This window comes from Mycteria americana, chromosome 2 (assembly GCF_035582795.1).
Source record: "Mycteria americana isolate JAX WOST 10 ecotype Jacksonville Zoo and Gardens chromosome 2, USCA_MyAme_1.0, whole genome shotgun sequence".
NCBI classification, from domain to species: Eukaryota; Metazoa; Chordata; class Aves; order Ciconiiformes; family Ciconiidae; genus Mycteria; species Mycteria americana.
In genome coordinates, this window is record NC_134366.1 from 23,522,219 (window position 1) to 23,537,360 (window position 15,142).

Below are 15,142 nucleotides of genomic sequence, written 5' to 3' on the forward strand. Positions count from 1 at the left end.
CTTCCTCCGCTTACCGCCAGGACCACCACATACCACACGTTAGAGGTGCACATGGCTTCATTATGCCGGTCACACGGCATTACAGGGCACAGCCATATACAATAGATTTAGCCAATGGCAAACCACAGAAGAGCTCCTGCTCTGCTTTTACTGAGAAGGCCAACAAGTCTCCTGCTCTTGCCACCCACTGTGTTTTTCCTTTTTGCTTTGTATCCTGAGGACCTGCATTGATAGCGGTAATTGATTGACCGGACAGGACACAAAAGAGTGCCGAACATGCAGACTATGCAGCTGAATGCCAGCCTGTGGCACCCTGCTGAATGCAGCGCCTGCATCCATGTCTGTCATTTCAGCTTATTCTAGCTAATTAATTGTAGCCCAGTGAGAAGCAAAATATTTGTGTCAAATTCAGGCTTGGTCAATGTGGGAGAAAACTTAGTTATCATCTAAATCATGAGACTCTTTCTGACCTGCTCGAACTGCACAGGAGCTCTAAGACCAGGAGTAACTACTGCCACAGACTGGTGTTGAGGACAGCCTCTCTTATTCCAGCTGTGACTTCACCTTTGTTCATATCAGACAAGCAAGATCAATACGAGAGTCAAAAATACCCTGAGTCAGAAATCCTCTTTTTCAGGACGTAGCCTGCAGTCCAAGGGTGGAAAATCCAATCCCATACAAATATAGCTGAGGGTAGTTAATGATCCTTTAACCAGTCCAATTGATGTATGTGGAACGTTACAAAACGACGAAAGAACCAGCTCTTTCTAAGCTGGAGCAGGGCAGTGTCAATTCACATTTTGTCCGGATCTATGGTATAGATCGCGAAGGGACAGAAGGTCACGGATGGGTAGAGATAAGTTTTGTTTCTGAATGTGTGTAGGTTTTCCATGTTGTATTTGCCGACATTTTCAGTATGTAATGAAGCTGTTTGGATACTAGGAAATACTAGATTCATGTGTATGTGTTAAATCCTGTGCTTCTAATGTTGATTGTACTAGAAAGTACTGAAATATGAAGAGATTTACCAGGACCTTTGCAGTAAGGATTAATGCACTTCCATCAAATTCACTCCACATGTCAGGGAATAACTACAGATGTTATGCTTTATGGGGACTGATTGACTTCAGGGGAGAAAAGAAAAGATGGTACATTTGTTTACGTGTAATTAGTTATCTGTGAAATGCCAAACTTCTTTTTAAGTTTTTACTCTTTGCTGTTGCCAGTCAACCACGTCACACTCTCATTCACTGACTTTGATATTGAAAACAATAGACAAAACTGTACAACGGATTTTGTGGAGATTTTGGAAGGGAATAACTACGAGGCTCCTCTTCAAGGTATTGTACTTTCCCTTGTTTATTTCATATATAGAACCACACCCAAGGTAAGCAGGAGAAGGTTTTCTGTGAGTGTCCTCCTGCTTCATGGATTCTCTCTGATGAAGGAAGTTCCTTGGCCACTCTGGCCAGAGGAGACGGGGAATGGAGGATAAGTTTTCAGTGTGAATGGCACAGTCCTCCCAGGCTCTGACTGTATTCCTACTAACCTGCAGTTTGGAGTTGACTGCAGCTGCCTTTTCCTTCCTCCTCAACTGAACAATATTGGGAACCAAGCAATTCAGTTTAAACTGAATTCCCAGTTAACTGTACAAAAACATAATGTAACCCACACTCGTAAGCACAGTCCACTCTAAACATAGGTGAAGAAAGCCATGGATTTCTGGGAGCAGAAAATGGATTTTTCTCCAGCCCTGGAAAGCCTGATTTTCTGCTTGTTCCTGAATTTTCTACAGCTTTTTCCCAACTTCTCTGTCCAGAGCCATCACCTTCAAGTGGCAGGAGCAGCCTGGAGCAGCAAAATTCAGTGCTCGTACTGCCAGGAGGCCATGAGAGAGCCCTGGCCACAGCATGGTCGTGACTCCTCTCACAGTCACAGGGTTGCCTCAAATTCCTTTCTGGGAAATTAAGAATATCTGTGCCTGATTATGCTCTCCCTTACTCTACTTTTGTATATGCTGCATTATACTTTTGTATATGCTGTATAGTGGGGCTGCACTCAATTTAAATGGTTTGTAACTAAGAGCAGAATTCAGTTTTTGGTCTCCTACCCTTGGCTTTCACTTGGCAAGAGGACCAGGATACTAGCTGCTATCTTTCTTTTCGCTGTCAGATGCCTTTCTGCTAGATCATGATTCATATTCCTAATCCCCATGTTACAATCCATTACAGAAGAACTGGTCTGTTATTTGTCACTTGTTTTTTTCATCAGAAACCAATTGAGTGAAATGGAAACTACTGTCGGATATATTTGATGGGATTTTTTTTCAATTAGGCTGTAATTTCTGGATAGGGTGAACACAAAGGAGCTCCATCACAGAATAGCCAGTGACTAGGGTATCTGGAGAGCAGGAGGTCCTTCCTCTGTTAAAACAAATTGCCACCAGACTTGAGTTCTGTGCTAATGAAATAGAGTATTTTATGTTTATGTAGATTGAATTAACCACTGCAATTGTAAGCAACAAATGTTACTCCTGGATGCTGTCAGGCATTAACCCCAAATGTTAAATTAGCAATAGTAATTACATGCTGAACACTCCTTTTTTTCTCTCTGGCTTGTTCTCTTTCAGGCCGTTACTGTGGCACTACTATACCACATCCTATCACTTCTTTTGGTAATGCCTTGGTGGTGAACTTCATCTCCAACAACAACATTACTGCCAGGGGCTTCCATGCCACCTATGCTGCATCATCATCATGTAAGTTGATATGACAGGTGTTGCTACCTTATACCTCCGACTTTTAAGAAAAACAACAGATCCTGTATCTCATTGTCTCTCTGACATTCCCTCTTATAAAATCCCCTATTGCCCTTCCTCTTTTTGGCCAAGGTCTCAGCAAGTATATCAACAAGCTAAAGAACAAGGAGAAAAGGAGAAATGCTTTCTTGATTAGCAAATGCTCTGGCTCTGTCAAGGTATTTTTTTTTTATGTCATCCTTCTCAAGCCTCTGCTGTCTCCTTGTTGTTGCAGCCTGCGGGGGTACTTTCCACATGGACAGAGGAGCTTTCAACAGCCCTGGCTATCCCGAGCCATATCCGCTGAACACTGAGTGTGTCTGGACTATTCTCAGCTCCCCTGGCAACCGGCTCCAGCTGTCCTTCATGTAAATGCATTGCCAGGGGTTATTATTCAGCCTTTAACAGACCTGAAGAAGGATGCTCTGTGTTCCTTAGGAAATGTAATTACCAGACGATAAAGCTGAAACATGTTTTTAGAGTAACTTGGAAAGAGAACACAGCAGTGGCTAGTGGCAGCTTTCAATCAGTGTTCTCCCGTCTTAGTTATTGCCTATATAAAGGCATATACAGCATTATATAAATAGGTGGTTTATTGTTTGAGCAACGTGGATTGCTGAAGAAGCCAGTTCTCACTCACTTATAAACAAGAAAAGGAAATTTAGCATTGCTCTGCCTTTTCTTTACAAAGAAAATTCCTACTATTTCCTTACTACCAGATTCATTGTAGTATTTATTATATAGCTGAGTTATATAAGGGGCCCAGATACTCCACAGATTGTAGGTTTAAAATTGATATTAAAATCTTCAAAATTTCTCCAACAATTATAGCCGTGGAGTTACAACAGGGGCCAGGAGAGTATCGGAAGGAAATTAATTTTCCCTTCAGCAAAGTAACTTTCCTTTGAAGACTTCTGACAGGAAAGTCATGTGTGATCCACAGAACAATGTGGAGTCCTTTACTAGGGTGGTTAGGTTGTTCTTTACCCATGATGTGGATTTCTGAGCCTCTCTGTTTCCCAGCATCAAACAGTGGCTGCTGCCAAGAAAGAGAGCACTGACCCTTTGCAAAACTTATCACGAATCAGCAGGAAAATAAAAGTCATTCTGAAACCTACATTTACAGTTAATCAGGACAAAAGGAAAAATTGCCCAGCAACATGCTGACTGCATAAGGTGCAATTTGTTAGGCATGTACTGATTCACTAACTCAGTAAAAAGGACATTCTATCTTCCTTTACTCACTAAAGCAGAGAAAAAGTACTACAGCCTGAAAACATTTTCCAAAGTATGTGCTACAAAATAATGAATAACAACTTTTCAGAACAGAAACAGAAATCTAGTGTGAAGCAGAAACTATCAGTGGAACATACATTCAGTTATATAAAGTGACACTGAGTAGATTTAAACTCTTTTTCTTCAGTTACACATAGCTGAAAGGCAAGCTGAAAATACTGGAAAGCATGGAGTAATTGGGTTAGAAAGCAGTATTTATTTTATTTAATATTAGGGGTTTATAAAGTTTTGTTGGCATGAGGCATTCATTTTCTTCAGCTCAGTCTGAACAGAAATGCCTGTATTGCAATTTGAGAGTTAGCTTTAAATTAGTCTGAAGTATATCCAGATGAGTGGTTGGAATCATTTCACAGCATGCGTACACTGATCACATATGGTTATATTCAGGACTGAAGGGGAGGAGTTGTTACCAGAAAATCAGAAAGCATAAATATTTGGGGCATTGGCTATAAGAGGCACTCTCTGGAATCTTTACTATATTCATAGCCTGCTTCTGAAAAGTATATTGGATTGAATCAAAGCACTTCACTTAGAATAACATAATGATTTTTAGAATATATGTAGCATTCAGCTTGGTGCAATAATTTAGAATTTATAATTTGATTACAAAATCCCATTCCTTTTCTAAGGTAAAAATTGGTTTAGAAGAGTTCATAGCAATCCTTATTATTATTTTGTGCACCCAGCTATGTGAAACTCAGAGAGGCCAGAGAAGCAGTAATATTTCTAATTCTGGAGAAACTGCTAAGGGATTTCTGAGCTCTGAGGTGTTAACTACAAATTAATCTAGGCCTCTGGAAATTGTTATCTCACCAGAGAGTGTAATGAAATAATACACATATGAAGGGGCTGCAGACTGATTTGTAAGGCTAAAAGTATTCTCTGCACCCAATAGATGTGCACCCAGTAAACAGTCTGACCTGGGCTTATATTAAAAAATCTGTTTTCTGTATCAGGGGCTTTTTGTGTTTCATGGTTGTTGTTGCAGGACCAACAAATAATACAAGGGTTTGAGAACTCTTTAAAAATTATAACTTTGCAAACTGAAGCTCTGTTGTAAAATAAGGGGGCAGAAAGGAGAGAGCCCTGTATCAGTAGCACTGCCAGGCAATGAGCAATGACTTCTGGGTTCTGGAAGGTTTTGTTGCTGCCCTCTTCTTAACTGTTACAGTAGGATACCAGCTACAGGGGGATTTGTGGCCTGGCAGGGCAAACTCTGAAGTATGTGTCAGTCATATGCCTGCTAATGCTCTTCTACTGCTATTGAAACAGAGAGTTTCAGGTGGAAGATAGTAGCGGCTGCACCAAAGATTACCTGGAGATTCGTGAAGGGAACGATACAGGCACACCGGTAGGACGATTCTGCGGGAACTCCTTGACTTCAAATTATATGTCTACTGTTGGACATGTCCTGTGGGTCAAATTTGTCTCAGACAACTCAGGCACTGATGTTGGCTTCAGGGCCACATTCTCTCACTGTAAGTAAATGATATTTAATTGAAAACTGTTGTTCTTTCATAACACTTCCAAAATGATTCAAAGAAGTGAACGTTTGCTCTGCAAAGTCTATTAGAAAATGCTTGTTGATTCACAGCAAGGCTGTGACAGATCCAAAATTGCAAGGGACCATTGCAAACATCAGTCCGACTTGCTGCATGAACAGACTGCTGAAGCTAAACATCCACAGCCATTCTGATTATGTAAGCTAAACTTCTAATGATTTTCCTTACTTTGAGACTTTTACTACTCATTTTCAAAAGGAATTATCAATAGGTCAGAGCTCAATCAAATCAGAACCATTTTTCACCAGAACACACAAAGGCATTAAAAAAAAATCATTTTATTATTTAATGTTTCTTGGGAAGAAATGAACATGAAGTAGGCAGAGTCAAGGGGAAATTTAGATGTGCCATTTTCCCACCTCTCCTACATGTAGAGCCACACGGCTCGAATGGGTAATTTCCTCCAGATAAGGGCACACTGCATCCCTCACAAGAAAATAATTAGATGTGCGTCCTAGGACTGTCTGAGACGCAAGTCTATGCCTCACAGCACTGTCTAGTCCTAAGTAAATTAAGTCAGATGGGCTGAAATGAAAGCTATATTCCAGGCTGGGCCCCAATGCTTCTTTTAATCTATGTGAATTAGAGGCATTAGTTGTCTCTTTTTTGGTTTTCAGTGTATGGAAATGACATTGTGGGAAACAGAGGACAAATAGCTTCACCACAGTGGCCCAGAAGTTACCCTCACAATTCCAATTACCAGTGGCGGATAAGCGTTAATGCTTCACAAGTCATCCACGGCCGTATCCTGCAGATGGATATTGAAAATCATCACAGATGCCATTATGACAAGCTAAAGGTGATTTCATTGTGAGAAGTTATTTTATTGTAATTAACTTTGATAAAATGATGAATAGAGAAACTTACAAGAGGAATGGGAAGAATTCCCGAGGATCTAGTGTGGTTTATTGCTTTTGCTATGTCGTCTTTTTAATAATTATTAGCTATAGGATGGGTTACATACTCGTTGGCTCCCCAACAGATATTTCCAAACTGTAAGTTTGAAACTTATTAAAAATAAGTCCACAGTGGTACAATCCTGAATTTTCAGATCCAAGAATTTCAGGTCAGATACCAGATTGAACTTTGCTCTGTGCTGGTTCAGTTGAGGACAACAGTGACAGCAACATCTCAGTGCCTCTAAAAATAAGGTTATTTTAAAATCCTACAAGGAACAATCCTTTACTTGCCCCTTCTTTGCTCTCTGGATCAATAATTTACTGTTGGCAGTAGGAAGGTACCTCTTTCTTCCTGTTTGATTATTTTTCTGTACCCTCCTGTAATACAGTCTAGCCTTTCTACCAGGCTAAAAAATACAGCATGCATGGTGCTAAGCAAAATGGAGCAATAGAGGCAACAACTTCTTTCTGAACTTAGCTAAACATAACTACTTAGTTAAATAAGGTAAATCTCTTCTTGTCTGTTTTGTTGTTGTTTTTTTTTTTTTTAACCAGCTGATTCAATAATTATCCTTTGCTTTCATGTTTGGGAAAAAGAAAGTTAATACAAGTTCAATATATTCAGTATATTCAATTCATTATTAATTCACTGATATCCAAATTTAATATTAGTTCAAAAAGGAAATACAACTTTTTCTTTGATCTCGTGTCAGATTTTAATGGCATCTTCTTTCTTCTAGCTCAGCCTGCCTTTCTTTGCCTGTCCCTCTGAAAGCAAAATGAGTTTCTTAAATCAGCTAGACATTCAGTGGGTGTGAATCAGCCTGACCTTTAACTTGACTCAAGGATCAGATCTTCAATGTAATGTTAATGTTATTTAATATTTCCTAGCTTTCTCTACCAGACGTTTTTTACTAGAGGGAAGAGAACAAGAGCACAAATAGGTTTGAAAGGTGGCAAAAGAGAAGCATCTTTTAACCAGCCAAGATTTTGGCTTATAAATACATAAAATGAAAAAAATATTGCATATTTATTTGATAAAATTTAAAATATGTGTTCCTCAGGGGAAAAAAGGGGGAAAAAAAAGAAAAACAATGCCTTTTTTTCCTGCTAATCGTGTTGGTTTTTTCCTCAGCAAGGAACAAGATTGTGCCAGTGGACTTTTTTAATGTGGGAGGCCAGTCCATGTCCCCAGAGAGCAGCCCTGTGATGGGGAATGAGCTGAATTTGGTGGCTTCCATTCACATCCTTCTTCTGTGAAAGCTTTACAATTAACAGTACATAATGGAAAGGGAGATTTTGTTCTGCTTTTTGTAAGGGAGGTTTGTCTGTAACTGGGATTTGCTGAAAGATCCCTCACTCATTTAAAGAGGGTAATATTCTCCTTGGAAATGGGGTGGATGAAAATCTGCCTGTGTGAGGAACAGCACCATTCTCCTTCTCTCTGCAGGTTTATGATGGGCCCACCATTCATTCTCGTCCTATTGCAACATACTGTGGTGCAGACCCTGCTTCTTTTGCATCCTCTGGCAGTTCGATGACAATCCAGTTTCAGTCAGATTCATCTGTGACTGGAAAAGGCTTTCTTTTGGAGTGGTATGCAGCAGATGCTTCTGCTGTTACACGCACCATTGCTAGAGGTAGGTTTTCAGTGGGTTGCATGGTTAAAAGTGATATAGGCAGTGATATACTGAGCTTTACTTAAAAAGCTCCAAACCAACCTCACCACCAGAGGAAGCCCTGGCTATTAACAGAGGGAAAGCTTTCGTTGACATTTTAATTAAGGTTTTAATAGCTTTTTTAAACAATTTCTAGGGACTCCTGTATATACTGTTTTACAGTGTTTTAAAAATAAGCATGTTGATAGAAGGTCATTTTTCTTTACACAGGTATTTCATGAAAGCTAAACATTTTATATGCTTTCATGAAAAAGTATCCCTCTTGAAATACCATTCTGAACTCACTGGCCATTGTGATATGAAACCTTTCACTATAACGCATCTCATATCCATAAATAAAGAGAATATGCTCAGTATGATCACGTACCTCTGACAAATAGCTCCTGGAAGGAGAAGGCATATGCTTCTTGTACCATTGATTTTCTCTGAGCAAGTTCAACAAGCGAAAGTTTAGAATAACTAGGACCTAGTGCAATGTCTTCTTTCTAAATCTGAAGGCAGATTTCTGGGGACAGAGGGACTAAGAATCCCTGGGGCTCTGCAGGATAGTAGCAGTATGTAATGGGTTAATGTGCTGGGAGAGCACTGAGCCACTAGATATCCCAGCAAGGATTCCATCTTGATCTAAACTTATAGCGGAGACATTAAGAGTGAAGAAAGAAAAGTAGTTCAATTTCAAGAGGGTCTAAATTGTTTATGTATTATTGGTTATGCATGCACATTCCTTTCTGATGTGCAACCTGTGTTAAACTGTGGTAGATGCTCTTAGGTCTTTTGCTAGATATTCCTCATGGTAAAATAGGTCACATCATTGCTGCACCAGGTAGCACAGGAACTTCCTTATAGGTCAGGATTTTCAGATTTTGTATTCCCAGTCCATACTGAAGTAGTGCTTGAAGAAATGCATTCTTGTGACTACACACATCATCACTGTGCCCCCATTGTGCTTAATTATAGGACTGTCATAGGACTGTCATCTTAAATTATATGAGGGGAGTGTTCAGTTTAAAAAGAGGATGCTTTCATTTTTTTTCCTCTTGTACGTGACAGGTGCATGCGGAGGGACTGTAACAACTGAAGAAACACCTTCATTTCTCTTCTCACCGGGCTGGCCAATGAATTACAGAAATTTTGCTGACTGTGTGTGGCTTATCAGAGCTCCTGGATCCACTGTGGAGTTCAATATCCTGGCCCTAGACATAGAATCTCACAGCTCATGCCACTATGACAAACTTATTATCCAAGACGGTGAGAAGCCAATCTTGCCCTACCCCAACAGCATGCAATAGATACCCAAGGTCCCAGTACCTGGAATTTTCATGTCCATTGAGCTTAAGCAATCTAGATAGCAAGGGGAGCATGCTCTAAATCAGTATGCTTCCTAGCTGAGACATTCTGCTAGTTAAAATAAATCTAGCAAAGTCTAGCAAAATATTTGGTGGCCTATAAAATATTTCTCATTCTGTAAGGGGTTAAAGATTTTGAAAAGCAGCTGCCTGAAAGTGTGAGCCACAGCAACCAATGGGCAGATGTGAACTGATTTGGTATTAACACTAACATTTCTTCTTTTGATCTCAGGAGACACTAGTCTTTCTCCAGTGCTGGGTACTGTGTGTGGACGAGAACCTCCTGGGCCAATAAGATCAACTGGAGAGGCGATGTTCATCCACTTCACATCAGATGCAAGTGTCACTGGAGCTGGGTTTAATGCCTCTTATCACAAAAGTAAGATTTGTTTCTCTTCTCCCCCAGACAAATGTCTGCCTTGCTGCTAACAATGGGGTAAGGAAAGAAGAGTTTGGCATTTTTAACAGCTGTCTACAGTCTACCTAATTAATCATGCAGGCCAATTATTCACATCTCATTAATATGCATTAATAAATGTCTGACTCTGCAAAGGTAAAATTTGCTATTTTCTCAGTGATACAATACAACAAAGTATGATTCAACCAGACCAGTCGCATTTCAGAAGTAAGAAAAGTGTACAGCTAAGTCTGTAACAGCTCAGCTGAAGGGTGAAAGAATGCACAACTAAGAGAGGGAAATAAATGACTCAAAGCATAGACACAAAACAGAGAGAGACAGATGCGGAAAGCTGTGTAAGTTCCAGCAGGAACATCAGCAATTTCCAGTGGCACTCCTCCTACATGCACCCAGGGATGATCACAGATTCCTGAATGGGCTGAGGCACCAAGGAATGTGTTAGGATAACAGTGGGCAGCCAGGGGAAGTGTTTCTGACTGGCAGCTTGAGTAGGTGACAGTGGTATCATCCATGGCTAGAAGCAATGTACTCAGAGAGTGTAAAAATGCTCATGCCATGGGAGGTCCTTGGCATAACTGCCTGCTTGCTCATCTGTTAAGTCTGAAAACTGAGTCTCACTGTCAAGATGTTTGGTGTGTGTCATCTTGCAATCCACTAGCTTGAATTCGGGAGATCATTCATTGTGTGCATTGCTCTATGCCCCTCAACTCTTCATACACTTGCTTCAACATTTGCTTTTACCTGTCACATCTTCCTTTTAGGAGACTGGGGTTTTTTCTAAATGAATATGTGAATAGTTGACACTAATGTTTTCTTCTTTGCTTCAACTCCTTTTTCTCAGGTTGCGGAGGCTATTTGCACACAAGCAGGGGTGTGATAACATCCCCCAACTATCCTCAAGACTATGCTCCTAATCTGAATTGTTCCTGGCATGTAGTGGTAACCTCTGGATTTATCATTGCTGTCCATTTTGAACAGCCTTTCCAGGTTAAGAGTGAGGATACTTCCTGCAGCCTTGGCGATTATGTAGAGGTGAGGTTATTGGCTAGGTCACCAAATCCTCAAAGCTATTAAAGCTACTGAATATTATAGATTTCAGTGTCAGTAAGGCCAGGTTGTCAGGGGGTGGAAATACCAAAGAGAAATACCACAGAGATTTTTTTTCTCTCTCTCTCTCTTATTTATTGCTGTGCATTAATTAATCACTAGGTTATTGTTTTCCCACATGGCTGGAAGCCTTGAGATGGTGTGTGCTCAAAGTTTACATTCCAGGGCTGTTTGTTTGACTGATGTTAGCAATTTCTCTTCTAGCTGAAGAATGGATTAGATAATGCTGCCCCACCTTTGGTGTCTGGAAGAGGGAATGGACGGTTTTGTGGAAGCGGCCCCATCTCTACCATGTACACCACAGACAATCAGCTGTTTGTCCACTTCATTTCTGACAGCAGGAATGAGGGTCAAGGATTCAAACTGAAATACGAGGCTAAGAGTCTAGGTAGGTCTAGGAAATAAATGTAAGTTCTGCAACTCAATAGATATAACTTGGAGTTTGTCCTCTTAAAGGAGGTGGTTGTTATAAGTCCCAACCCTGGTAAAATCAGATGTCTGCAAAAATGTCCTGTTTCCTTCTTCAGTGCATGACTTCTGATCCTACTCTCAAATTTCTCCTTTTTAAAGAGCACCAGCTCCAGGTCATGGAATCTGGAGATATTAAAGCAAAAAAAGCATATGGCAGACCCTTTGGCAGGGAAGTAGCATCTATAGTTAGGAAGAGATGTCCATAATTCATACAGGAAAGGAAAAAAAACCCTGGAAACAAGAACATTATTTTGAACAGATAGTACCCAGTGCAAGTGCTAAATTATGTCAGGAATGATTTAGGCTGGTGTGTCAAGAAAGGTGATAATATTTCTCACAAGTTTTTCTCTCAGCTGAGAAAGTAACATTCCCTGCCAGAGCTGACATTTTTTGAAAGAATGAAGAAAATGGAGACTCGGGTCCCAGGGGTAAATCAGGGACTTGGCATTTGCAGTTATTCCACTGTATTCATGACACATGCCACTTGGGGCACCAGGAGACCTCCTGTTAAACAGTGTAACTAAACACAACTACAGCAACCTGTCAATCTACTCAAATTTGTAAGTGCTTGTTTTCTGCCTACTTTTCCCTGCTGCCACAAAGAATCATTCTTAGCATTACTGTAGGGGATTCATGAAGGGAATGGGCGAAACGGTACAATAGTATTTCTACCACTTCAATTTAGGACACTTGACTAAAAACCTATGTTTACCAGTATTGCTAGAACATAGCGGGGGGTTTTGACAGAAAGGTTCTGGTCAAAATAAAGATATTTTTGTAGGATAAAGGACCTGAACAAATCCTCATGTTTGCTCTGATTGGCATTCCTCACACATATTCATTATTGTCTCAAACAGACATTTCAATTTTTGGAAAGCAGAAGTAGGGAATGATTCACAGAAGCATTGATGGGTCTGACTTGTAGGCTTTCTAGCTCTTCGGAACTGGGGTAGGAACAAGGCAAGAAATATGTTTCCTGCTGGTTTAGAAGCAATCCAAGGAAGAACTAATAGCAGTTTAATTCAAGGCCTTGAACATTTGGAAGTGAGAAGGGCTAGGTAAGCAGGAGCACAAGAACATAGGATTCTACTGCATTAAAATGTTTTCCCACAGTAAGCAGTAAAATGCATTTGTTTTTGATGTAACTATATGACACCAAAAGGAAACTGTGTTGGAATATAGTGATGACTCATATTTTTTATGCCTCACCCATTTCCTTGACATGTTGTTGTTTTTTATTGGCAATCTTTTCTTTCCCAGCTTGTGGAGGGAATATTTATATCAATGATTTCAACCCCAGTGGATATACGTCTTCCCCCAACTACCCGAGCAATTATCCCCTGCATGCTGACTGTGTCTGGACCATAACTGCTCCTAATGGACATGCAGTAGAGCTGCAATTTGAAGATCAGTTTTATATTGAACCTTCACCAAAGTATACATATCCACATTATTTTGCCTGTGTTTCTTCAGAGACTCTATGCTGATTCTTCTTTCCCTGTCACTTTCTGTAATTCTTTCCAGAGTGCACTTCCAGATTTACAAGCAAAAGTGATTAGGAAATTTTTGAGAGAGATCACTGGAACTATCAAGTCACTGGTATACATTCCTAGGACTTTGCAGTGCATGATAGAAATGAATATAACAGACAGAGAGGAAGCATCCATGGTAGAAAGGTGCCTTCTGTAAAATCTGTGCCCTCTAGTCCTTTCATATTCAGATTTTCAGTCATTGTGACTCTCAAGTGCTTTTAAGTCCAATGGATTACCACCACAATTTGTCTCCTTCCTCCACTGCCTGTCTGCTGATTTGCAATGGGTCTGCATGTTTTGCACCCCCGGCCTGAAGCCCAAAACAAGGCCTAGTTTCAAGCTGATGTAACTTCATTGATTTGGGGCTGGACCACTATACACCAAAGGTGACCCTCACCTGTGAGACCATGTCCAGAAAAAATGATGCAGGATGGAGAATCCCAAAGGTGTCCTTTCTCTCTGGCTTCCCAGGATGCTGCACCATTCTGAAGGCAAAGCTGTTAGTTAAGATATTTTGGGTCTTTGTAAGCCCCCCTAAGTAAGCCCCCAGATTTGAATTTTACTCCCTTCATCTGTTTTATATCTGTTCCTTAATTCAACAGTCGTCAATGAGACTTGATATGGAATATCTGCTGAATCTGAATGCTGCCAAAAAGTACATATTGAAGATGGTCACAACTACTTTATCAGTGCTGTTCATACCCTTCCCTAGGACTTTCTTCTGTCAGATCTGATCTGATCATAGAGTGGGCTTGGGATGAATCTTTCTCAATGTTTCTAGCACTTCTTTTGATTCAAATATTACATAACTATCATTGATTATGAACTTGTTGATTCTGTCCTGGTCATGCTGCATGTAAACTGATCTAATTCACTACAGCTTCATGGCTTTGTGCACATACTGAAATGAGTTCAAACCATTACTGCTATACATTGAATAGAAAATTATCTTGTCTTCTAGCTGCACTTCCAGTTACCTAGAGCTACGCAACGGCGCCGACTCCGCTGCCCCCATCATTGCCAAGCTGTGTGGAGGTTTGATGCCAGGCTTGCAGAGATCCTCAGGATCTGTCATGTACCTGAGGTTCAAGTCTGACAGCAGTGCCACACATGTGGGATTCAATGCTAAATACTCCATCGGTAATGCTTGCATTTATCAATTTTTCTGATTTTAGAGAACGTTTTGCTCTCAAGTGTCAGGCTTTTGTAGTATTGCTCAAATCATGCCTATGAGGCAGACTGACAGATATGTGCCTCTTTCAATTAGTGTTAGAGCTAAGGCGTCAGAATCATCATATGGGTTAACATCAGCACGTTCTGCACCTAGCAAGAGGTGAAAATTATGGAAATAGGAGTAGGAAAGTGCTCATAGATCAGCACCAGTGGAAACAAAGACTGGATAACTTAGTGTCAAAGACAATTATCAAAGGGGCAGTACAAAAAAAGGTTGACGTGGATGAAGTCATGTAACATGATTTGATTTTCAGCATGCAAAATTAGTGTCACTTTCATGAGCAGAATCCTGAAGGGGAATGCAAAGATCAGCTGAGAGTTGGCAGGAGAAGAACAAATTAGGAGCTTCTCTATGTAAATGTAAATCAATCTATAATAACAATGCTGCTAGACAAACAGGGGCAGCACAACAATAGACTGAAAAAGGAAGAGTAAGAACCATTATTGGTCAGCTGGGAAAAGAAATACTTTAAAATTATTTGCTCTCAAGCTGCAAAAACAGAATAAGAAAGCACTAGCAAAGTTTTAAAATTAAATAAAAAAATAGTCTTTGATCAAATTCAGAAATATGCTCCTTTTTTGGTTTTAATAATGTTAATAATCTTCAAAGAATAGCAGCTATTATGTTAGTGTCACTCATATAGGAAAGTCTAGGACCATTCATTTCTCAAAGGCAAAGTAGTGGGCTATATTGCTTTACACAGAATTTTGCTGATTGTGTTAGGTCTCAAACACTTAATCCAATATAGTGTGCTATTATATTTCTGAATGTGAAAACTGAAGCAACTTGCAAGAAAATATT

The 15,142-nt window shown here is 40.1% G+C and overlaps 1 protein-coding gene across 1 annotated transcript in view; it reads left to right on the plus strand.

Moving 5' to 3' along the window:
* CUBN (cubilin) overlaps positions 1 to 15,142 on the plus strand; it is a 149,848-nt gene that overhangs the window by 84,871 nt on the left and 49,835 nt on the right. Inside the window, exons 34-45 of the mRNA XM_075492710.1 lie at positions 1,227 to 1,340; positions 2,630 to 2,758; positions 3,033 to 3,165; positions 5,366 to 5,571; positions 6,273 to 6,454; positions 8,005 to 8,194; positions 9,284 to 9,481; positions 9,812 to 9,958; positions 10,839 to 11,029; positions 11,309 to 11,492; positions 12,836 to 13,010; positions 14,069 to 14,247. Coding sequence (XP_075348825.1) covers positions 1,227 to 1,340; positions 2,630 to 2,758; positions 3,033 to 3,165; positions 5,366 to 5,571; positions 6,273 to 6,454; positions 8,005 to 8,194; positions 9,284 to 9,481; positions 9,812 to 9,958; positions 10,839 to 11,029; positions 11,309 to 11,492; positions 12,836 to 13,010; positions 14,069 to 14,247 — 2,028 coding nt within the window. The remainder of the gene's footprint in view (positions 1 to 1,226; positions 1,341 to 2,629; positions 2,759 to 3,032; positions 3,166 to 5,365; positions 5,572 to 6,272; positions 6,455 to 8,004; positions 8,195 to 9,283; positions 9,482 to 9,811; positions 9,959 to 10,838; positions 11,030 to 11,308; positions 11,493 to 12,835; positions 13,011 to 14,068; positions 14,248 to 15,142) is intronic.